The 26470-nt window shown below is 35.0% G+C and overlaps 1 protein-coding gene across 1 annotated transcript in view; it reads right to left on the reverse strand.

Moving 5' to 3' along the window:
* Positions 1 to 19530, reverse strand: part of LOC128554135 (heat shock 70 kDa protein 12A-like) — a 35372-nt gene extending 15842 nt beyond the window's left edge. The window contains exons 1-4 of the mRNA XM_053535382.1: positions 19451 to 19530; positions 10473 to 10828; positions 8635 to 8814; positions 8024 to 8200 (exon numbers count right to left, since the gene is read on the reverse strand). Of these exons, the coding sequence (XP_053391357.1) occupies positions 8024 to 8200; positions 8635 to 8814; positions 10473 to 10828; positions 19451 to 19530 (793 nt within the window). The remainder of the gene's footprint in view (positions 1 to 8023; positions 8201 to 8634; positions 8815 to 10472; positions 10829 to 19450) is intronic.
* Between the last annotated feature and the right edge of the window lie 6940 nt (positions 19531 to 26470).

Raw genomic sequence — 26470 nt, forward strand, 5'->3', positions numbered from 1 at the left:
GACACTATAACCTGTATTCAGCTGTATTTGACCATTATTTCTCTTGATTTTTACCTAATCAACGCTATGCAGCGGTTACTTTTTCTCTAATAAATTTGTTGGATCTAACCCGAAATAGATCCGGCAGTAATCTTGATACGTCACGTACTTTATAATCCAGCCATTATTCAAGAATGTAATTACGTATATTTGAATAGATCGATAGTTTTACTTAATAGATTTTTGCTTACCCTGCTGTCAAAGTTTCCGCTTGTTTTCATCAGTCTAATGTGAAAGAGCTCTACCGAGGTCATGCCACCCTGCCACTTCCAGTGTATATTTAGATTTGACAAAGTCTCTCATGCAATCCACCAATTGGTTCTCGACAGTGCTCTCATGTCAACGTTCTATTCCTAGTGTACTGTTTGAATCGACAGTGCTTCTTCCTTGGCTCCGGTATAGTAACATATAACGACAGCACAACGCCTATGACAAGAGGATGTAGAAGCTGCATACACAAGCATCTAAAACAAGAGCTGTCGGAGGACAGCAACGCTCGACTATTTAACAGCCTTGTCGCTTGAATGAATAAGAAAGTCGAAAAAGGGGCATAATTTAGTAAAAAAGTAAAATAGGGTTATGGAACCTGCATAGTGCTTATCAGCTCATGACAGTGGACAAGTGTATGAAGTTTCAATCCATTCCCATTAGTGGGTACTGAGATACCAGCTTACATATAAGAATTTAACCCAAAAACTCCTAAGTTGAAAAAGGGGCATAATTTTGAAAAATGCAAAGTTGAGTTATTGACCCTTTGCACTGCATGTCATATCATGACAGTGAACTAGTATGTGAAGTTTCAATCCTTTCTCATTAGTGGATACTGAGATACCAGCTTACATACAAAAACTTAACCAAAAATTTCTATGTTGAAAAAGGGGCATAATTTTGTAAAAAAGCAAAATAAAGTTATGGGACCTGCTTTGTGCATGTCAGATCATGACAGTGAACAAGTGTGTGAAGTTTCAATCCATTCCCATTAGTGAGTACTGAGATACCAGCTTACATACAAAACCTTAACCAAAAAATTCTAAGTCGAAAAAGGGGCATAATTTTGTAAAAAAGCAAAATAGAGTTATTGAACCTGTGCAATGTAAGTCAGTTTATCACAGTAAATAAGTGTGTGAAGTTTCAATCCATTCCCACAAGCGGTTACTGAGATACCAGCTTACATACAAAACCTTAACCAAAAATTTCTAAGTCAAAAAAGGGGCATAATTTTGTAAAAAAGCAAAACAGAGTTATGGAACCTGTGCAATGTAAGTCAGTTTATCACAGTGAATAAGTGTGTGAAGTTTCAATCCATTCCCACAAGTGGTTGCTGAGATACCAGCTTACATACAAAAACTTAACCAAATCGGGACGCGGACGCGGACGCAGACGCCGACGCATGGGCGAGTCCAATAGTTCTACTATTCTATGAATAGTCGAGCTAAAAAGTAAATCAAATATCAAACTTATATATTTATTTTGTTGGGTTAAACGTCACGCAATCAAATATTTAAAGAAGAGAAATACTATACAGTTATTAGTTATTGATGAATGATTTCGTTACAACAATAATGTCACAAAGCGCACAGCCCTAGTTTTGGCATTGTGGACGAAAATTATTAACTAGATGGCGGCAGTAAGATATTGTACTGATGCATACCCAAGAATCAATGTTATTGCAATTCATGCACGATTTAGCAACTAGCAGTATAATACGGAATATTTTCTTACGTAATACATGCATGCACAGGAAGAATCTAGCACAGAAAACACAGTCAGAGTCGCAATTCGAAAGCAAAATTTGTATGACATATGCCGTTTAATTCGGTTCGATCAATTTAACCTCCGCAGAAAATCCGATTTTACAAAAGCCACAGCAAAACAGTTTAATAACAAGCGTTAACATAGATATTACGGACATAAACCAATGTATAGTCTGTATCATATATGGTTGAACAAAACGGACCAAAAACAACGTTTCAATAACACTTAAATTTTATCATCCGCTTTTACAACAACCACAGCAAAATAGCTTTAATAACAAGCGTTAACATAAATAATTTGGTCACAAACCGATTTTTGATTGTAGAACAAAAGGGATCAAAGACGATACATGATTAGTGGTGGGCATGACTGTATGGAGGAGTGAGGTGGGGGAACTTGCATGTTGATAAATAATCATGGAAGGTTTGAAAAAAAATCTAAAATAAGAAATGAAAAAAAAAAATTATTATTTGTTTTTTTTGGGGGGAAGCGGGGTTGGGAGGGGGATGGGGTGTGACCAAGGCAAGTGGGTGACGAGGTGTAGGTGCGCAACTTCACATGTTTGTAATAAATGTTCACAGAAAAGAATGAAAGAAATTTAATGAAATTCTGCCGAATGGTAAGTTTGTTATGTACAAATATGTGGATTTTTTTTTTGTGGGGGGTGGGGGGGGGGGGGCAGAGGATGCATGATCAGTGGTGGGCATGACTGTATGGAGGAGTGAGGTGGGGAAATGGTACAACTTGCATGTTGATAAATAATCATGGAAGGTTTGAAAAAAATCTAAACTTAAATGAAAAAAAAAAAATTTTTTTTTGGGAGGGTGGGGGGGAGGGGGGTTGGGATGGGGAGGGAGAGGACCAAGGCAAGTAGGTGACGAGGTGTGGGTGCGTAACTTCACATGTTTATAATAAATGTTCACAGAAAAGAATGAAAGAAATTTAATGAAATTCTGCCAAATGGTAAGTTTGTTATGTACAAATATGTGGATTTTTAGACAATTAAAGGGCAATAACTCTGAAGTTACAAAAGAAATCCGTACAAAATTATGTGTGCACAACCACATTATAGTGCTCTAAATTCTATTAAAGTTTCATAGTTCAAGGTCAAATATATCAAAAGTTATGATGCAGAAATTGCCATATCTATAGATCTATAGTTACCCTATATTATAGTTAACACTAGAAACTTCTAAGGGCCATAACTCTGGTGTTACTTGGGCAATCTGTCTGAAACTTGATGGGCCCCATAACCTCATAGTGGTGAACATGTTTATGAAGTTTGTCTGAAAAAATGTAAAATAATGAATTTTATTTTTTTTATTTTTTTTTTTTGGGGGGGGGGGGGGGGGGGGGGGGGGGGGGTGATCAAGGTAAGGGGGTGACCAGGTGTGGGAACACAACTTCACATGTTTACAATAAATGTTCATGGAAAAGAATGAAAGAAATTTAATGAAATTCTACCAAATGGTAAGTTTGTTATGTACAAATATGTGGATTTTTATACAATTAAAGGGCAATAACTCTAAATTTACAAATAAATCCAAAAGAAATTGTGTGTACACAACCACATTATGGTGATCTAAATTCTGTTTAAGTTTCATAGTTCTAGGTGTAATATATCAAAAGTTATGATGCAGAAATTGCCATATTTATAGTACCCTATATAGTTAACACTAGAAACTTCTAAGGGCCATAACTCTGGTGTTACTTGGGCAATCTGAATGAAACTTGACGGGCCGCAAGAACTCATAGTGGTGAACATGTATATGAAGTTTTAAATAAATATTCCCAACCATTTCCTAGATATGGCTCCAGACGGACGGACGGACGGACGGACGGAAAGACGGACGGAAGGACGGACGGACGGACAACGCCAAAACTATATCCCTCCGACTTTCGTCGGGGGATAACAAAAGATTGCACTGCTATATACTGAACAAAGTGTGACACAATCTTATACTTAATGCATGATCAATTTTTAAACCATTTACCGTTTCGGAAGGTCAACATAGTATTGCTGTAATTATCAACCAATGTACAGTAAAATGCATAGTCTAATTATCATCAACATAACCACCACCACCATCATCATTATCATCATTATCTCCATATTTTACTTTTGCGTTTAAAAGTATGATTAATAGCTCATCGTTGTCATCACCATCATCATCATGAGGATACCATCAAAATGATGAAATAGAATAATTAGTAAATAACAACAATATTATATTTCTTAAATAACAACGTCAGTAATAAAAATGATAATCATTGTGATTATCATCAAAATCGTCCATTCCAACATCATCATAAGAATCGTCTTGACCAACAGTCGTGTTCATCAACATCATCCATTTTTGTACATAAATCTACTAAATCCGTTCTAGTATACTTTGTATTATTATTATCTGCAACAACAGCAACATGACCATAATGGACAGCATGATAAATTGTCACGCTTTCAAAGCATTCATCTGAGTAGTAGCAACAACCATAGAAAGATTCATTAATTCATTATCGAAAATGATATCTCGATTTTTCAATCATTTTTTCATTTTTGCATTTCATTTGTAACAGAGTGTGTATCTAAGTCAGTAGTGAAACAAATAAGATGTTGTTGATAATGCTGTTATAAAATATGCACGCATTGAGACCTTCGGTCCTCAAATGGTCAAAGACATTTCATTTATTCACTTAGTGTAGTCGTTCAGGCAATCTGAAAATTTGTGTTTTCATCCTAAATTATTAGAATTTTGCAACGTGTCAAATCTAGGACATGACAAATGTAAAACCGTCAGCCAATATCTGAAAACACAGTGTCTCAACAAAATGGTAACAAACAAAGAATGGTGAATGTTGCTACTTTTCAATAGTAACGGGGGTTTCCCTCGCAAAGAACCCAGTTTTTGATATCGTAAATAACCAATGATTGTTCGACATAAATAACACATAAACTAGTATTTAAAATTATTCATGAGCTTTAGCGAACAATAATTATATCTATTCATTCATCTTTAATTTAATGAAATATGTAATAAACTGAAAAGACAAAGTTTGTTTAAAAACATATCTGCATTTTGCTTGCATCCTTAATGTCACAGTGGCAACATTACTGTAAAACGCTAGCTCTTCAAACATGTGATGAACATATTTTTGTACACGAAGTGTCGACTTGTTTGTGAAGGAATGAACCGGTTTGAAATATGAAATTGCCAAAATGACCACACCCGTGAACTGCTCGTGCGTGAAATTGATTAATCGAGGCACGTTATATTATATGGACTGGATTGAAATAACAGAAGCAGAAATTATAGCTCTTGCGTGCCTACTGAGAAATAACATAAATTTATTTCTCAAGAGAACATAAATTCTTTTATTTCTTTTTTTACGTCTCATTCATGTACAATATCACAGTATAAAATTTCGTTTCAATACAAAGATAAAACTAGTACATGACCTTCAAATTTGAACTATAAGAGACTATCACAGAAAATTTACACATAACACATAGTTATAGATACATTAAAATAATAAATGCACGTTTAACAAGAGCTGTCCGTAACACAGCGCTCTCGACCTTTCTCAGTACTTGACTCTGAATTAGAGCTTTGCCAGTAAATAACTTATAAAACTTTAACCAAAAAATTCTAAGCTAAAGAGGGACCTAGCTGTGAAACAATTCAAATCAGAGTTAAGGGTATTGTTTATCCTGGACTAGAATTTAACAGTAAACACCTATTTTTAAGTTTCAAGTCAAAAGCTTTGAAAGTAATAGAGATATTTTGACTTCATCAGAAAGTTTAACCAAAACAAAATCTAAGTTAAAAATGGGCATGACTCTGTCAAAATTCAAATCAGATTTATGGGGACTGTTACTCCTGGCATAGACTTTAATAGTAAATAACTATTTTAAGTTTAAAGTCAAAAGCTTTATAAGTAAACCAGATAGTTTTCCTTATCAAAAACTTTAACCAAATAATTCCAAGTTAAAAAGGGGCCAAACTCTGTCAAAATTCAAATCACAGCAATGGGGAATGCTTCTCCTGGTGTAGACTCTGACATTTAATAACTATTTTAAATTTAAACCCAAAAGCTTTGATGGTAATAGAGATATTTGACTTAATCAAAAAAATTAACCAAAAATTCTAAGTTAAAAAGTGGCCTAATTATGTCAAACTTCAATTCAGCGTTATGGGGATTGTCTCTCCTGGTGTAGACTTTAATAGTAAATAAGTATTTTAAGTTTCCAGTCAATAGCTTTGATAGCAACAGAAACATTTGACTTTATCAAAAAACTTTAACAAAAAAAATGGATTTAAAAAATCAAATATTAAAACGGATCAGATCTGTTATAAACTGATCAATACCAACCTCTCGTTAGAAATATAATATCACCTTGATCAGATCACGGGTGAACTGATTGACAGGAATAGGTAAATATTTTGAGCTAATTTAAAATTATAGTTCGACCGCGTGTGTGAACCGTGACGGAATGATACACCTTTTCAATTGGGTTATATCTGTATTCGGTCTATACCTGGCTGAAAAATCTCTATAGAATAAGTTTGTTTTCTATGAACTTGATTATATCGCTGGCGAAATTGGTAAAGCGTATGATTACAAACCGTAAGGTACGAGTTCAAGCCCAGATAACGGCCTTATTCTTATTTTGTTTTAGTCAAGAATCTTTGAAGACTCTTTTTAAAAAAAAATTATTATTTTAATTATAATGTTTGACATTTTTCCTTGTTGTTTCTATATTTTTAATACATTTTGCTACGTGTTGAAGCCATTACACTTTAACTAAGACTAACAGGGAAGTATTTTTGACTAGCTAACACATCATTAACTAATCGATTCAATAAACTGCACAATTTTCTCGTGCAGTGTTTATTGAAAAAAATAAAAAATGTGAACTTACCAAGGCTCGAACCTCGAAAAGCAAGTTTCTTAAACCAACGCCATGTCCTTTGGGCCATGCATTCATTTACATTCATCGATAACTTATACCGTTTTACTATGTATTACATATATGTTCCTACCCTTTTTTGGCAAATCAACTGTCCTACATAAATTAGTCACGGCTCAAAAAATATGGTCGACCTATACAGCCATAGTTATTTACAGATAAAAGAATTACGCCTTTTAAAAATATTACAACAGGTTTTGGCACAAATCCTAATCAATGGGGAACATGAAAATAAAATTTTCAACTGCTCTAACTCTGACATATTATGGAAATTTGGCTCTATTTCAACATTTCTATCAAATAACTCTGATCTTATATCATCATACAAAGCACATTTTAATATAACATGTGATTCTGTTTCAATCTTTTTACAAAAAGGGCACGTACGCTCATGAGGCTTTAACTTTTCATATCTGCCAGTTTCAACCCTAATTGGTGCTACCCCACAACTGAACTTGCTAAAAGCAGATCGGTGTAATGGCGGTAATATCATACGACAGTAAGGTTCTACACAGAACTGACTTTTAAAGGTACAGTAGGTTCTTAACTGATTTCTACCAACACCTGAACTACCAACCTGGCTATTGATACACTGTTGCCATTCTAGTATATAATTTTCCATTAATAGTTTAACAACAGCATCAACATGAAAGTTCTTAGGTACATGCAAAGATATATCATTGTATTGTGACAAATTACAATTATCCAATTTACATTTAACATGGAATAACCGATTTCTGCAATTATGATTAGCTTTCTGAGCAGAAATGCGTTTATTTAGACGACAGGCACTCGTATTACACAGTCTGGCCCAAAATAACATAACAGACTTCCATTGTCTAATAAATAGTGGCTGCCAAGCCATTACACCCGACAAAGCTGCTACAGGAGTATATTTACCGACACCCAAGTAAAAGCGCATGGCCCGATTTTGTACCGCATAAATACATGAAAATGATTTACAACCCCAAATAGGGGCACCATAACTAATTAATGGCCATACAATAGAGTCATATCATTTTGTATAAACATCATATGTGACACCACCAACTGTTTTACATTTTGCGATAACAAGACCAAGTGCACGACTTGCACTTTGCGCTACAACTTTAGCAGTTATGTTAAAATCTAAATGTTCACTCAGTACCAAACCCAAATATTTATAACGGTCAACCACATGGCATATCTCATTACCAATTTTAAAAACAAATTCAGTTCTAGCCATAGACGGCTGTCTAAAATGAACAACATTACTCTTACTACAATTAACAGTCATATCATTGGCATCGCACCATGAAGAGAGTGCATTTAACAGTAACTGTAAATCATTAGGGTTGCTAGATAACAAAACTATATCATCTGCGTAAAGCAGAATACAAACTTTTTCACCACCTACATCAATTCCTATATCAAAGGACTTCAAGTACACTGTTAACTCTTTAATATAGAGGTTAAAAAGTATTGGTGACAACACACAACCCTGACGTAAGCCGGTTTTTACATCAAACCACTCAGTACTAATCTGATTTACACGGACGGAAGCAGATATATGTGAATACAGTGATTTAATTGCAACACACATCTTTCCAATTATGCCAATATTATGTAAACGTAACCAAAGTTTATCCCTGTTAATGAAATCATACGCCTTCTTAAAATCAATAAAAGCCGCAAATGTTGTCAGTTTACATTTATTTTATTTCTAGTCTCAATTATACGACACAACGAGGAAATATGGTCTAGAGTACTTCGTTTTTTCCTGAAACCATTTCGTTCGTCTTGCAATACATTGATGTTTTCAACTCATTTACTAAGACGATCATTTAAAACTGAACAATATAGTTTGTACATAGATGATGCAAGGGCAATACCCTTATAAGAGAGCGGGTCTCGTGGATCAGCTGTGGCAGACTTCGGAATAGGGTTGATAATACTTTTACCCCAAAGACTCGGGACTGTCCCAGAGTCAAAACACACATTAAGCAAAACATGCAAAAAGTACACAGCTGCCTCACTTTTCAAAACCTCTACAGGCACAGCTTTCTTAACTTCTAAAATAGAAATATAGTTATTAGAGCTTAAGTCATTGCCTTCACTATTACATTTTTCAGGATTTAAAACATTTGTATCATCTGACACATGATTATTTTCGAAAAGTGAGCTAAAATCCGACTTCCATTTATTCAAAACGTCATATACTTCAGAAGAGACTTGACCATTAGGTAAAACAACTTCGAACGGTATTTTCCGACTCTTTGAGAAACAAACTCCAATCTTACCAACAGAGTTTCGAAAAGCGTTATTGCCAACACTACATTCTTGTAATAACTTATCTTGTAGAGAATACCAGTAAAAACGCTTTGCTCTTTGCACTTCTCTATCAAAAACTTTCCTACTGTTAAAGCATCTTGTTGAACAATACAGTAATCTACTACTGCGCACCCTTTACTAGATATTGAAGTAAAATCATTATTTTGGTTATTTCCATTGCGACCATTTAATAAACGCATGTTTGTATTAATAAGAAAATCTATAAACATTTCTCCATATGCATTACTCTGGAAATCAACAACATGCCGCTCTTGATGAATTTTCTGGTGGTAGGTAACAAACACGGAAATAATGAAAAATCAGAAAATCTATTTTTCATTTTTAACCATAAAATTCCCTCAAAACTATTTTCAATAATTGAAATATCAAAAATGTTAACAATATTACTTTTTATAAGGAAACCCACCCCACCGGATCCACATTTAGCATTTTTATGAATCTTTGCACGGTTGAAACCAAACTATTTATAACCATCAAGGTCTAAAACATCATTATTTAAAAGGTGTGTTTCAACACCAATAATATCAAAATTATAGTAAGATACAATAGATGAACGTAAAATAAAATTGTCAGAGTCAGTATTATTACTCCAACCACGCACATTCCAAAACCCAGTGTGTAATTGGTGGACGGATAGCTCCGTGGTTTGCACACTGGCCTTCCAATCCTGAGGTCGGGGGTTCGATCCCCGGCAGCTACTCGGGAATTTTCAGAAACGCTTTTCAGTGTTTCCCACCCAACTAGAGGTGTACTGGTCAGGAACCCAGGCAATCATTGCGTGTATCAGTGCTATACACTGGGCACGTTAAAGAACCAGGCTGTCTATTCGCAACGAGCTAGGCTAAGTTAGCCGGACAAGCCTGTATCCGATTTCTGATCTCTCTGTCGTGGGGGCTTTGTCTCACTCTGTCCCTCTGGTCAGATCGCTCTGTGTCTGTACTAGTAGAGGATGAATTATGCGCCCTGTGTGGCTGCATTTGAACTATGTAAAGCGCCTTTGAACGTGAAATTGATCATGAAAAGGGCGCTATATAAATCTGGTATAATAATAATAATAACAATAATTAAAAGCGACCATTTTGCCATCGAGAATTTTTATCCTGGTTACCCCGACCACGTCTTATACCACGACCCCGCTGTCTATTCCCTCCTCTCCCTGAATTTCCACGCACTTCTTCCCACTCATGGTCATAACTAGATCTATAACTATGTATGTTATCGCTACGGTTTCTGAAACCGTTATCACTGTTATGAACAGGGGAGCCCCACCTGTCCTGATTCCTGCTACCCCTCCTGGACTGAACAGGGGAGCCCGATTTTTTCCGATTTCCATTACCCTACCTAGACTGAACAGTGTAACCCGATTTGGCCTGATTACCATTATTCCTTCTAGTCTGGACAGGGGAGCCCGACCTGTCATTCCATCTCGACCGGTCACCACCAGAACTATCCTTTCTCACAACTCGATTACCTTTCAAGGTCAAACCATGCTGTTTCAAGCCATTCAAAGCCATTCTAAAATTGTTTGTCATTAAACACTCCGCTGGAGAGAGGTCATGGTTAATATATACCTTGTCATACAGACGATTATCTTTCAACTTTATTTTTTCCATCATCACCCGCCTCTTGTCCTTATGTGACTTGAAAGTGGCGACAACAACTCCAGGTTTGTTGTCTCCAGCAGATTTCCGTATGGCACTAACAAAGCTGATGTCTTTCAACTTTAGACCGTCTCTAATTAGTTAGTTCATTCTCTTAGCAGTGTTCTCCCTCTCCAATTCCGGTAAGTCCCGAATAACAATGTTCAGAGTAATGTCACTCGCGTTCGCTCTGCCCTCAAGCCGAGACACAATATTATCTACCTTTTCGTTCAATTTATGAATTTCAGAATACGCTATAAAAAATGTTCAGTACTTCTGTGAAAATAAAGGCTCTGAGAGTAAACAGATCGATACCATTTATTTAGCATATGCAATAAATGTGAACACTTCCGATTTGTAAATGAAAAATATGACAGGGATTATAAGTTCTTGTAAAGTACTTTGTCTACGCGTTGTACTACTTTACGACGTAAATATTCATAACGTGTAGACTAAGACCAAGAACACATGGTTCCGTTTCAGCGCTACCTTTCTCCATGCATGCGCCATAAAGTAGTTCAATATTTACAAGGAATTGAAAGATATGAGAGCAAACAGATTGATGTAATTTATTATGGATATGCAATAAATGTGAACACTAATTAATTTGTAAATAAAAAAATGTGGTTTTGATCGGATACACTTGTAAATTTTATAAATGTATTGACTTTGTCTTTGCGTTGGACTACTTTAATTACGCGGTAAATATTTGTCATGTGACCAATGCGAATGACACACGGAAAACTATATTAATCCGCTAAAATTATAAGTCGTCGGTAGCACCAGTCTTTATAATGTGAAAATCATGGATATATAGATTTTTTACGAAGTATTTGAAAAATAAAATAGGAACTCATAATTAAAAATGCCATTAGGGCCCTTTACCTATATTACTGATATGATGTTTGTCGTGGTATTTTGTTGATATGCTGTTAGTCTGGCCCAATTAGTTTCAAATGCGCACACAGTACTATTAAGTGAATCAGTTGGATTTCTTGACATGTAGAAAACATCGGGCCTTCAACATACTGAACTTTTAATCTCACTTTGTTTGTATGATTTTTAAAAAGGATGAGATATGATAAGATATGCGAAATGGCCCCCTAAATAATTAGAATATGAAAACTCCATAATTGAAATTTTAACTGTCTAAACCAAAAAAGAAGATCGTAATCGTTAAAAGTATGACTTTAAAAAACTTCAAAACCAAGTTATTTGTACGACTCAGACCATTTAAAATACCCGATGTTTATGGGGCGCCGTTTTACTATTTCATAAGCATTTTTTGATATCAAAAAGTCATTTCTTGATATCAAAAATTCGATTTCTTGATATCAAAAAAGTCAGTCACATTTTTTGAAAAATAGAATTTTTGATACCAGGAAAAGAATTTTTGATATCAAGAATTCGTGTTATTTCTTGATATCAAGAAATCGAATTCTTGATATCAATAAATGATTTTTTGATATCAAAAATTCGAATTCTTGATATCAAGAAATCAATTTTTTGATATGAAAAAGTCAAGTCTATTTTTTGATATAAAAAATTCGGCACTTCCCGATCTAAATATAGATAGTTTGAACAGGATCATATAGAATTGTATAATCCCCGCTATGGAAAGCCTAGACTGTCTTGACATGATGAATATTACTTCATCATGTGCATTTCCCAATATATTCGGTACAAATTATAATCTTTCTTGTAGATAAAACAGTTTTTTATGTAGATTTACTAGTTTGTCAGGTACATTTCTTAGTTTGTGCTGTACTGTGGATAGTTCGTCATGTGCATTTTCCAATATATTCGGTACCAATTATAATTTGTCTTGTAGATTAAACAATTTGTTATGTACAGTTACTAGTTTGTCCGGTACATTTATTAGTTTGTGATGTCCATACATTAGTTTGTGCTGTCCAATAGATAGTTCGTCATGTGCTTTTCTTAATATTTTCGGTACTAATCATAATTTGTTGTGTAGATAAAACAGTGTGTTGTGTACATTAACTAGTTTGTCCGGTACATTTCTTAGTTTGTGTTGTGTATTTACTAGTTTGTGCTGTCCAATTAATAGTTCGTTATGTGCTTTTCCAAATATTTTCGGTACAAATCATAACTTGTCTTGTAGACAAAGCAGTTTGTTATGTTTTAATAAACAGATATGTATTAATTATCTTTTCAAAAATTTCCGAAAATAAATAATTGCCGAAAAGAACATAAGTAGTATATTTGTTGTATGTATGAGAATCCACTTGTAAAGACAAAAATTGTAAGGGTACACGTTGTGTAATTTAACATGAAAACGGATATTTTTAAGCAATTAATTGGACAGCACAAACTGGCGAATGCACAACACAAATTAAGAAATGTACCGGACAAACTAGTAAATGTACATAACAAACTGTTTTTATTATCTACATAACAAATTGTGATTTGTACCGAACATATTTGGAAAAGCACATAACGAACTATTAATTGGATAACACAAACTAATGTATGGACATCACAAACTAATAAATGTACCGGACAAACTAGTAACTGTACATAACAAACAGTTTTGTCTACAAGACAAATTATAATTTCTACCAAATATATTGGAAACTGCACACGACGAACTTGAAACTGATAACCAAAAGTTGTTTTTATAAGAAAATTAAATGTTTGGAGCCGAGTTTATTGCAAAAAACGAAACTGAAAGTAGATCTATACATTTTGATGATCAGTTACGTATAAGTTAGATAATACATACAAGTGTGTTACCGGCTGGTATCATCATACGCGGGGAATCTCAGGGAACGTAATTTTGGTATGCGAGTTTGCTATCAAATTACGTTCCCTGAGATTCTCCCAGGCATGATGATACTCGCCGGTAACACATGCGTGTGTATTGTCTAACTGATTTATTGCATGATTAAAAACAGTAAACTGAACACATTTTTTAAATATCTTAAATTTAAAATATTTAAAAATATTTCCCCTCTTGAGCCTCCCTTAGAAACATTTCATAATAAACCCCCAGCTGCCATATAAAAGCCAGAAGATGGCGCTGGGCAGGTTTTTATATAAATTATGCATGCTTCACATCAGAGAGCCCTTTTTCAAAATTTTAAAGAAACTACTGAATAAAAAGTTATAGAAAATTGCATAAATACACATTGAAACATTCTTTATCAATTGGTGTAATTGTTTTTCAAAACAAACAGTTGTGAAATAGAGTTTCAAAAATAATTTAAACTAACTGCTAAAAATTTGAATTTGCGGGAGGGGTGGGGGGTGTTGAAGGCGCTAACGAGGTTATGAACCCTGGAGAAATTGTGAATGTAAACAAACCCCACGTGGCTAATTTTATCAACAAACGTTTCATGTATCGATGAAATTAACACCTAGAGCATATTGTAAAGCTTTGCCAGAAACGTAATTTGAATTTTTAAACTGAATAGAATATCATAATCATTTTTGCAGCTATATTTTTATGTTATTTAAAAAATCAAGTTTTAAATCAAGATGTAGAGAACTAAACTACAGAAATACAGTAATAAATTATAGCTTGTCATTTCCATACCTTATCACAGCAACACTTGCTAATTTGTGTGTATTGTTCTACATCCCAGACAGAGAAAACTGTGAGCGATACCTGTGTGCAACGGAATTTAGAGCACGACTAACCGTGGCGATACCAGAATTTAGAAAACACAAAACTTCAAAGGAAAATCCGCAGTCATGCAATAAAGTAGATCTAGTCTACATGTTTTACATGAACTATATTTCGGGATTCAAGTTGATTTTGTTTAAGCGGCATTTTTAAAGAAAGAATAAAGTGTAATTAAAGTTGTTTAAAAAGTTAATTGTTATTGTTTACGTAAATGTTATAGAGACAAGAAAGATAACTCATGCGCACCGCAATAAGTAGACACATGTAGCTAGTTCTTTTATGTAAAAATTATGACGTAGCTGTCTCTGTGACGCAATCGGTACGCACGGCGGCTGAAATGAAATTTTACGCCTGGTGTCAGTGATATGCGAGATCGATTCCCAACAAATATCGTAAAACTTTTTTTCTGTCAATAACGACAGAAAGTACTATTTTGATCATAAACATCTTTGATGGTGAGTTGCAAACCATATTTAGATTTTATATTTTTAGCTGCGAGTTCAAATATTTTAAACCCTTTAACCGCGTTATTTCTATAATTAGTCAATTATTCTTTTACTGTATGTCTGTGATAAAGTTATAAACATGTGTTTTTATACTTCTTTCTTTTTTGACGTATGAAAAATAGTTAGTCAACAACTTTTTGAATTTTCTCATCAATTTAAAAATACTCCGTTTCATCGTCGTACGAAGTTTCATAAATAAGCGTATGTTGAGTCAATTAATGTCACTGACATGTCATTTCCGGTGTGAAATATTTTATTTTATAAATAAAAGATAAAATCCCTAAATAACCATTTTTAAAAACAATAGCTAAGCTATCTTTGTGTTTAACGAATATCTAAAATATCAAAGGACGCGTCATCTTATTATCGAGATTTGTTTGTAATAATTTATTGTAGGTCGATTGTTGCGTTTTAACGCCATTTTTCAACAGTAACGGACAGTCAACTTAACCAGAGTTCATGGATTCCGTATCTGTAAAAGCCTACAAGTAATTTTCAACTTCCCAACATGATTCTGAGATGGAGGACGAATGATTTTAGTCACAATACCCCTTACCAAATCGTCACGGAGAAGAAAAGCCTCGCCCGGGGATCGTACTCACGACCCTGCGATCCGTAAATCTGCGGTCTCCTTATTGAGCTTGTGAAGCAAGTTCTACAACTTATATAAATCAATTCCGACATTTCATTCCTGATGAATCCATCGTCAGGGTAGGAGCAGAGAAACCAGTTTACCTTTTAATGACAAGCATCCAAGCAAGGTAGCTACTGGTGATATTTTTCACGTCTTTGGTATGACGGTGCCGGAGATCGAACCCAACAACCCCCACCCCCACCCCCGCACTCGAGGCGGGCGCGGAATAGCTAGGCTCTCTGCACGGTTAATGAATACGCTTTTGAAATGAAGGCACATATACAGGTGTTGTGTTTTTTCTCTCTCTTTTCTACAATAACAGTAATGATTTTTAAAAAAACTGAGGAATGTATATACATGTAGTTAAGGTATCACAGAGGGTACATGGATGTTTTTGTCATACTAAAACGTGCGCACGTATTAGTTACTTCGTGCGCACACGATATCTATTACTTGCGCACGTAATAAGAATTACGTTACGTGCGCACGTATGAGTATCAAACATCTACGCACGTATTAGTATAAAAATACTTCTGTGCACATATCACTCGGCATGATGCCGGAGGCTTACTATCGCGATCACTTATTAGCTATTACGTGCGCACGTGCGCAAATGTTTCTTAGACTAACACGTGCGTACTGAGCAACTTTGTCCGTTCTTTATCGCTGCAGCCGTTTCGTCTCGAATCTGTCTAGAAAGCTAAAATTGCCTTTCGATTCGAGGAAAGGAAAAGCGGTAATCCAGAGGAAAGCCGGGTCATCTGTTTCTTACTGTGCAACCATGACCTATTGTTATTTTGTAATCAGTTTATACCTACCGCTCTAATGAATTCAGTGTTAAATACCATTAGAATAAAATCAAATGTCTTCATGCGCGCATAAAAATGTTACTACTTTGGTATATCCCATGTCGTCTTGTAAACTGATTTTAATATAAACGCAATATATGATATGAATGCGACAACTATAATTGGAAAATAACATATTTGAGAAAATTTTCTTTCATCTATAACCCAAAATCTTTTGCAGGAAATCGGAAGCCTTTTTTTGTTACAGATATAAGGGCATTTTGGCGGGTAAATGCACGTGCCTTTCATGTCACTACTTCCGTAATGATTTTACATATGCTAATGTATATTTCGTGCTTCTCATATCGATATTATAGTTTCCTGTCAAAGGAAACGTTTTTGATTTAATCCAAGAAATTAAGCTGAATAAACTACATAGATATGCTTCCATAGTTATTATATCGATCTAATTCGGTTCCGGCGACTTTTCTGCGGGTATGTGTTTTAGTTATGTGGTAAGGATTTAATGATATTTAGCTTACTTGATGAAAATATTTCATTACATATTTAAATAAAAAATCACCGAAAATATGAAAAATGGAAACTTGTAAGACAAAGTCCTGCCACGAAGGTTTTGTTTTATACGAATGTCACACAACAAGAAGAACATTCCGTATACGAAAGAAACAAACACTAAATATGTAAGGAGATATAGAGGCAAAGATGTTTTTTAAAAGTTATTATTTCATCAAGTATGTGAAATAACTCGCTAAATTACTATAAATAAAAAAAAATGCAAAACTGTTTCCATGTTGCTATGGTGACGCATATGAAATGAAAGTTTCGTATTTTAGTTTTAGAAATTTTCTTGATACGAATTTAATCGAAACAGACATAATAGTTAGAGAATAAGCTTATGTAGATGTATAAAATAAAAAAAAATCTTATTTCTTAAAAGAGTTTTCGGTCGTCCTTACATGAAAGAGTTATCTCCCTTGTTTTTGCACGATAATTCTGTCTACAGTCTTAGAATACAAAATAAAAATTCGTTTCAAGAAGTTGGATCACTCTGTATTGTGACGATATACAATTTATAGGGTTCAGCAATATAAACTAAAATATATTGCAAAATAGTTTTCTATACCCCCCATTCTAAATGATCAAATATCTTTTCAGCGTAAGTCTTAGATAGATGTAATAATCAATTATTTTTGGTTCATTACCGACGTCTGGATATTATATCTTCGTGGATTTTGAAAAATATAGTTAATTACCAATGAAATGGTGTTGTTTTACATGCATATTTAGTGGTGGCCATTTTTGGTTCATATCATATCCCGTCCTTTTTTATATAGTTTTTTAAGATCTTTAAAACTTTGTTTTACACAGGTTTGTATGATTTGTAAAAAAATGTTACACAGTTTAGAAAATAAATATTTCAACATTTTCTGTATGTTCTCTTGGTTCTCACTTTGGAAGATCCTGCAATGATTGCCTGTCGGACCTGCTTTCAGTATAGTCCGTTTGATTTTCTTAGAACCTTGCCAATGACATAAACAATCCCTATTGATTTTGGTGTTGAGGTCAAAGCGACCTTTAAAGCCTTCGTCTGCTTTTACTAATGATCAGACTTCATACAGACATTGGTTCCCTATTAGACTAGGGTCAAGTCAAAGATTATAACCTTTACTGACTTTGGTCTGGATGTGGGTTACCTTTTGAGTTCAATGAGTTCAAAAATTGGAAGCATTTTGTGAAATATTGCAAAATGATGGAATTTGCATATCGGTTCAGCTATCTCTACAGTCCTCTCAGGGCTTTGATTATTTATGTGCTCTTTTGTTTGTTTGCTTTTCTGAAATGTTTTTAATCTGAGAAGAAGTTTAAATAAACGTATCATTTAATTGCAGCTAAAGGAAGTTTATTTGTATTTTTATTTGGGTATTAGTGTGAAAGCCCTCGTTTGTATAGCTAAATTTTGGTTTCGTATTTTCTGTAGGGATAAGTTATAACGACTGTCAGTAAATTTTCATGAAGTTGGTATATAACAGCAAAACTGAACACATAAGATACGAAGTGTATCTACATTGTGTAATGGAGAACTATACAAAGTTTATATATATATATATATATATATATATATAGATATATATATATATATATATATATATATATATATATATATATATATATATATATATATACTCATTACGAAAATAAAAAAAACACACTGATGAGCCATTCACGGCGGAACTAGTTTGTGACTTTTTTGCACTGGTTCAGCATTTGCATATGTGCTCAAATATCTGTTATTATACCTAAGAAATCAGCAGTTACAGTTCAGTTCTTTTAACAGACTGGAACCAGATAATATATATTTTATCTTTCTCTGAAAGTTAACTGGTTAACTGTTATCTCAAAAGAACACTGAAAAAAACGGAGATAGTTTGCAATAAGGAATATAATCAAGCCAGAATAGTTGTCTTTCCCACACATATGTATTGTTAACAAATATAATGCAGTTAATATACACAAATATACATGTATCCAACGAACGTATAAATGTAACAATTCAGATATCATTAAAAACAGTATATTATTTAAGTCTGGACTTATTATTAAATCTAGACTTCAGGCCTTTTGTGGTATTTCTTATATGATTACTCCCCTATCTTCCGTAATAACTAACAATGATTCCGTGGTAAAACCGCTTCGCTATTGCCTATAGTGTCGAGGGCTGACTGGAAACAAAACCAACTGCCTAGTGTTTACAGTTCAATTTCATGAATCAATATTGCTCTAAGGATATACCAAGTCGTCCTTTACTTACCGCTTCTCCGCATCTGGTAATTTAGATAACTTTGTCGGTCTTAATCACGGGAGTGAGCATTGCTAATGGGGCATCCGTCGTTGCATGTTGTTAGACGTTTAGACGTTCAGGAATGACTAAGTTAGACGTTCTGGAATGACTAATCCTTGTTTTGAGTTAGACGTTCAGAAATGACTAAGTTAGACGTTCCGGAATGACTAACTCGCCTGTCTAAGTTAGACGGTCTGGAATGACTAATCCTTTTGCCAAGTTAGGCATTCAAGAATGGCTAACTTGCCCGTTTGGGTTAGACGTTCCAGAATGACTAACCCGCCTGTCCGAGATAGATGTTCTGGAATGACTAACGCCTGAGATAAACGTTCTGGGATGACTAAGCTTGGGTTAGCCATGCCTGTACGAGTTTGATGCTCCACAAGGACTAACCCAGTTTATATGGCGCAATTTTCCTTAACAATATTCACCAACAGGTATAAAATAATTTTGGAGACTGAAATTAATATTACCAGACACATTGTAGAGATGAAATCCACACACAAGGGAATTTATTATACTATGTTGCATATTATTCAAAAGAAAATAGTGGCTTTTTTCCCAGATGATCCTTCAGTTGATCCACCGCATCTCTGCCATGCCTTTCTGACTTTATAAAATATCAAGCTAAACCTCAGTATAGTTATTTTAAGTATCTAATATAAAGATAATTATGATTTTGATAGTTATAGCCTATCAAATTACATATACTATGTAGACACTTGTGGGATAAAACAATGAATATACATGTTTTGTGCAGGTTTTTCCCCTTCACAAAAGGGACCGTTAATAGGCCCCTTCCCCTCAGAAAAATTCTCTCAAATCATGCAGTTTCCCAAAATATTGACGTCAGGTTTTTTATACCCCTTTGCCCAAATACCGAGCTATTTTTAAAATTTCCCAAATCACAGCCCTGGGCCCCTTCCCCGACTTTAACAAAACCATGTTGTGAGTTATCGTTATACTTAATACTCTGATATCCCAGCAGAACCTTTTGGATTCTACCATGCTAGCAATAAATGTTAATCGGGACATGTTCGCTACAGGCACTTAGGCAGGGATGTCGGAAGAAACCAATTTACATCTAATGATTACAGTCTTCTGTGGCATGGTTTATTCAGACTTGGAAAAGGTAAGTACAATAAATTTTATCAAGATTTTTATTCAATATTTTTTATCATGCTTAACTGTAAGCAACGTAAATAAGTAGTGTTACCGATGAGGGGGTATTAGTTTTTTTTGGATTATAATGTCACCTCAGCGCCAAATGTGGGCTCATTAAGTAAAGAAGCACAAACATGCATACAGTTTTTGCGCCAAGATGACGATTTTTGCCTTAATATATCTTATATTTTATATATTTACCTCTTCTCACTATCATTTGGTGCTATAACAAATCTACTTTTTGTACAATAAAGGTTGCACGGAACATTATGGTCAACATGACAGATTTGGTCAATATATACTTCACCCACAATATTATGTCATCAAATGGAAAAACCTCTATAGTGACCATATACAACATATTCCCTCGCATAAAAAGTGTAAAGCAGTTTTAACATTGTATAAACTTTTACTGCATTTATAATGTAAAACAGTGGTACATGGTTAAATATTACACTGATACTGCAGTGTTTTTTTTCTAGCCAATTAGGGGCCGAAATAGGGCCACAATCCCAATGGAAAATAGTGTGTTTTTTCCCAATTTCAAGGCTAAAATTCCCAAAGTTAATTATATTTTCTTTTTTTCCAACTTTTTCAAACAAGACTAAAACTATAAACATTTGAAACACAGACAGTTTGCTTAATTAATGCATAATGATAAATTATGGCCATTTTCTCTCTTAAATGTGACATTTTAACGGAAGATATTATTTAAAACAATTCCAAATTAGGCATTTTCCGACGCATTTTTCCCAGTTGTAAAGGCCCCGGCCCTATTCCCAAACTGTTGGGAAAAAACACTGTACTGTCACAAAATTGTTGCTGCATCAGGTTTGTCTTCTAAACCTCATTAAGTCCTCGTTCATTCGCAAATAGATTAATATCACATGTAGTTTTAACTGAGTGTTATCTGTTCCTCTGAACAACTGAAAATACTAAATGATCACAGATACTTCCATCATCAAACAACTTCTTGTGACTTTGATTTGAAACTTGTTGCCACACCTGTATTATACAAAGAGGAAAATGGAATGAGTGATGTTAGTTAAGATATATCATATACCATATACTAGTAAAATCATTCTCAAATGGTGTTGCAAAATTAATGCAAAGGATGAAAACAAGGTAAATTTCAGATATTGTTCATGTAACAATGTTAACTAAAAATGTAAACCTGACAGTTACACCAATTAAAATACTTACAAAAGAGGGCCAAGATGGCCCAAGGTCGCTCACCTGAGAACATATCATAACAGTGTAAACATGTTTGACTTAGTGATTTCATGGAAACAAATATTCTGACCAATTTTCATTAGAATTTGACCAAAAATGTGGTATCTTAAGTGTACACAAGTATTTTCTTCAATTTGACCTAGTGACCTAGTTTTTGAGCCAAGATGACCTACATCCGAATTTGACCTTAATTTCATCAAGGCTATCATTCTGACCAATTTTCATGAAGATCAAATGAAAAATACAGTCTCTATTGCATACACAAGGCTTTTCTTTGATTTGACCGGGCGACCTAGTTTTTTACCCTAAATGACCAATATTCAAATTCCACTTAGATTTTATATAGACAAACATTCTGATTAAATTTCATGAAGATCCATTGTGAAATGCAGCCCCTATTGCATACACAAGGTTTCTCTTTGATTTGACATAGTGACCTAGTTTTTGACCCTGGATGACCCATATTCGAACTTGACTTAGATTTTATCAAGGCAAGCATTCTGACCGAATAAAACCTCTATCGCATACACAAGTTTTCTCTTTGATTTGACATAGTCACCTGTTTTCTTTACCTCAGATAGCCTTTTTTCAAACTTGGCCTTGATTTCATCAAGTTTATCAATCTGACAAAAATTCATATAGATTAGTTGAAAAATATAGCCTCTATCGCATACACAAGGTTTTTCTTTGATTTGACCTACTGATCTACTTTTTGACCCCAGATAACCCATTTTCAAACTTAACCTAGATTTTATTAAGGTAATCATTCTGACAAAAATTCATGGAGATCAATTGAAAAATACAGCCTCTATCGCATAAACAAGGTTTTTATTTGATTTGTCCTAGTGATCTACTTTTTGACCCCAGATAACCCATTTTCAAACTTAACCTAGGTTTTATTAAGGTAATCATTCTGACCAAAATTCATGGAGATCAATTGAAAAATACAGCCTCTATCGCATACACAAGGTTTTTCTTTTATTTGACCTAGTGACCTAGTTTTTGACCCAAGATAACCCTTTTTCAAAATTATTCTAGATTTCATCGAGGTAATCATTCTGACAAAATTTCATGAAGATCAATTGAACAAGAGGGCCATGAAGGCCCTGTATCGCTCACCTGACCTATTGACCTAAAGATCATCAAGATTAACATTCTGACCAAGTTTCATTAAGATACGGTCATAAATGTGGCCTCTAAAGTGTTAACTAGCTATTCCTTTGATTTGACCCCGTGACCTAGTTTCTGACCCGACATGACTCAGATTCGAACGTGATCTCAAAATCATCAAGTTTAACATTCTGACTAAGTTTCATAAGATAGAATCATAAATGTGGCCTCTACAGTGTTAACAAGCTTTTCCTTTGATTTGATCTGGTGACCTAGTTTCTGACCACACCTAACCCAGATTTGAACTTCAGCTATAGATCATCAAGATTAACATTTTGACCAAGATTCATTAAGATACAGTCATAAATGTGGCCTCTACAGTGTAAACTAGCTTTTTCTTTGATTTGACCTGGTGACCTAGTTTTTGACCCCAGATGACCCAATATCAAGCTCGTTCAAGATTTTATTAAGGGTAACATTCTGACCAAGTTTCATTAAGATTAGGGCAAAAATGTGACCTCTAGAGTGTTAACAAGCTTTCCCTTTGATTTGACCTGGTGACCTAGTTTTTGTCCCCAGATAAACCAATATCGAAATCTTCTAAGATTTTATTAAGGGTAGCATTCTGACCAAGTTTCATTAAATTTAGGGCAAAAATGTGACCTCTTAGAGTGTTAACAGTCAAATTGTTGACGACGGACGGACGACGGACACAGGGCGATCACTAAAGCTCACCTTTGAGCACTTCGTGCTCAGGTGAGTAAAAATACTGCCTCTATCGCATACACAAGCTAAGTGTTGACAGACGACAGACAGACAGACGCCGGACATCGAGCGATCGGAATAACTCACCTGAGCATTGCTGAGCTAAAACAAGAGGGCCATGAAGGCCCTGTATCGCTCACCTGACCTATTGACCTAAAGATCATCAAAATAATTTCATTAAGATATGGTCATAAATGTGGCCTCTAAAGTGTTAACTAACTTCTCCTTTGATTTGACCCGGTGACCTAGTTTTTGACCCCATATGACCCAGATTTGTACTTGACCTAAAGATCATCAAAAATAACATTCTGACTAAGCTTCATGAAGATAGAATCATAAAGTTTCATGAAGATACAGTCATTAATGTGGCTTCTAGAGTGTTAACACGCTTTTCCTTTGATTTGACCCGGTGACCTTGTTTATGACCCCACCTGACCCAGATTTAAACTTGACCTAAAGATCATCAAGATTAACATTCTGACTAAATTTTATTAAGATGTGGTCATAAATGTGGCCTCTACAGTGTTAACTAGCTTTTCCTTTGATTTGACCTGGTGACCTAGTTTTTGACCCTACATGACCCAGATTCAATTTGATTTTTGAGATCATCTTCAGTAACATTCTGACCAAGTTTCATAAGATATAGGCAAAAATATGGCCTATACAGTGTTAACATGCTTTTCCTTTGATTTGACCTGGTGACCTAGTTTTTGACCCCAGATTACCCAATATCGAACTCGTCCAAAATTTTATTAAGGATAACATTCAGACCAAGATTCATTAAGACTGGGCCAAAATTGTGACCTCTAGAGTGTTAACAAGCTTTTCTTTTGATTTGACCTGGTGACCTACTTTTTAACCCCAGATGACCCAATATCAAATTTGTCCAAGATTTTATAGAGGGTAACATTCTGACCAAGTTTCATTAGAACTGGGTTAAAATTGTGACCTCTAGAGTGTTTACAAGCTTTTCGTTTCATTTGACACGGTGGCCTAGTGTTTGATCCCAAGTGACCCAATATCAAATTCTTCCAAGATTTTGTTGAAGGTAACATTCTGACCAAGTTTCATTAAGATTGGGTTAAAATTGTGACCTCTAGAGTGTTAACAAGCTTTTCCTTTGATTTGACCTGGTGGCCTAGTTTTTGACCCCTGATGACCCAATATCAAACTCCTCCAAGATTTTATTAAGGGTAACATTCTGACCAAGTTTCATTAAGATTACGCCAACATTGTGACCTCTAGAGTGTTAACAGTCAAATTGTTGATGACGACGGACGACGGATGGACGACGGACACAGGGCGATCACAAAAGCTCACCTTGAGCACTTCGTGCTCAGGTGAGCTAAAAACAGACTGTAAACCGAAGAAACAAGAAGGAATTGAAGACTGCAGGTTGCTGCAGAGTACACGACTACGGTGCATAATTTGAACAACTTTCATAGAGGACCATCAGATGATGTCACAAGCCAAATATCGAAGCTCTACGCCTTGCAGTTTTGGACAAGAAGATTTTCAAATTTTTTCCTTTCGGTTGTCATGGCTACCAAAGTTCCGTGTGGAATTCAATTTTTAAAAGAGTATAATCCCAGGAATATCCCTGTGAAGTTTCATCAAAATTGGCCTGGTAGTTAAGGAGATGTTGTTAAAAGGAATGTGTGGACGGACGATGTACGACGAAAGGTGAGCGATCAAAATAGTTCACACTGAGCTAAAAAGCGTATGGTTGCATAAGCATAGTTGCATAGGCAAGAAGTCAATAGGGGACAGGAGCGGAAGTCAAAGATACACTGATGGTTGGCTGCAATAAGGATCATCTACTTGGCAAGTCCAATGATCTCATAATGTTTCAACATTATGGGCTTAGTGGTTCTCAAGTTATAAATTGGAAACGGTTTTCCATGTCCAGGCCCCTGTGACATTGACCTTTGATCGAGTGACCTCAAAATCAGTATGGGTCATCTATTCTGCATGTCCAATCATCCTATTAAGTTTCAACATCTGGGTCAAGTGGTTCTCAAGTTCTCATGTTATTTATTGGAAGGAGTTTTCTATGTTAAGGCCCCTGTGACATTGACCGTAGCTCAAGTGAACAAAAAATGATGAGAGTGCAAGAAACAGATGACACTAAATTTCGAGAAGATTTTCCTTGTTTTTAACATGTAAAGAACCAACAGGGGACATTGACATTTCTGTCACAAAGGCTATTAGTATTTTTATTGAAAGTCCAACTTACGGTTGATTTTGAAACAACGACTATCTGCATGTGCAAATCCAGCGGCGCACTTACCACAGAGCTGTACAGGTAACGTTATGACGAGCGTTTTATAATTCCTAAGGGTTTTTATATAGTGCAAGTTACATGTGGTTGAAATTGATGTCTGCATTATATTCCTGTCCTGATGCCTTGTCTTTTGCAATGATGGATTTTTCTGTACCACCATAGATCATCGTCACTTCAACTTTTCTGTCTGTACTACCCTTTGTATGTCGCATATCAATTTTAATTTTTCCAATCTCTTTGCAGCCTTTCTCATCAGTGTATTTTAGATTTGAAGAAGAAGACGTATATGTAGGAAGGGTGAGCTCGGTTTGATCTTTGTTCATTGGCTGACATATCTCGACCGGTTGCTTACTGACAAGAACTACAGACTGACCTTTGCGTACATGCACGACAAATATATCTTTAAAGTAGTATATCCTGTCCTTCTCATTTTTCCACCTTTTCGTCTCGTCATGATTCTTTGCATCGAACACTCTATATGTTTGTATTCCAAAATTGTCTCTACTAATCCTGCTTCTGAATATCATAGGATCTTGCCCAAAAAGTACAGCTCCCTTTAAAACAGCTTTAAAAGGTGAAGACGGTACCATAACCTTTACATCTGGAAAGTTTTTTGCTATCATTTTCGACAACTATTGGCGACTCGGCGAAACCACCAACTAAGACAACTGTTTTCAATCCCTTTGCTTTGTCATTGTTAAGTACCTTTCCAGTTGTTGTATATATCACATTGCAGGTTTCCT

Source organism: Mercenaria mercenaria, unplaced genomic scaffold (genome assembly GCF_021730395.1).
Source record: "Mercenaria mercenaria strain notata unplaced genomic scaffold, MADL_Memer_1 contig_4742, whole genome shotgun sequence".
NCBI classification, from domain to species: domain Eukaryota; kingdom Metazoa; phylum Mollusca; class Bivalvia; order Venerida; family Veneridae; genus Mercenaria; species Mercenaria mercenaria.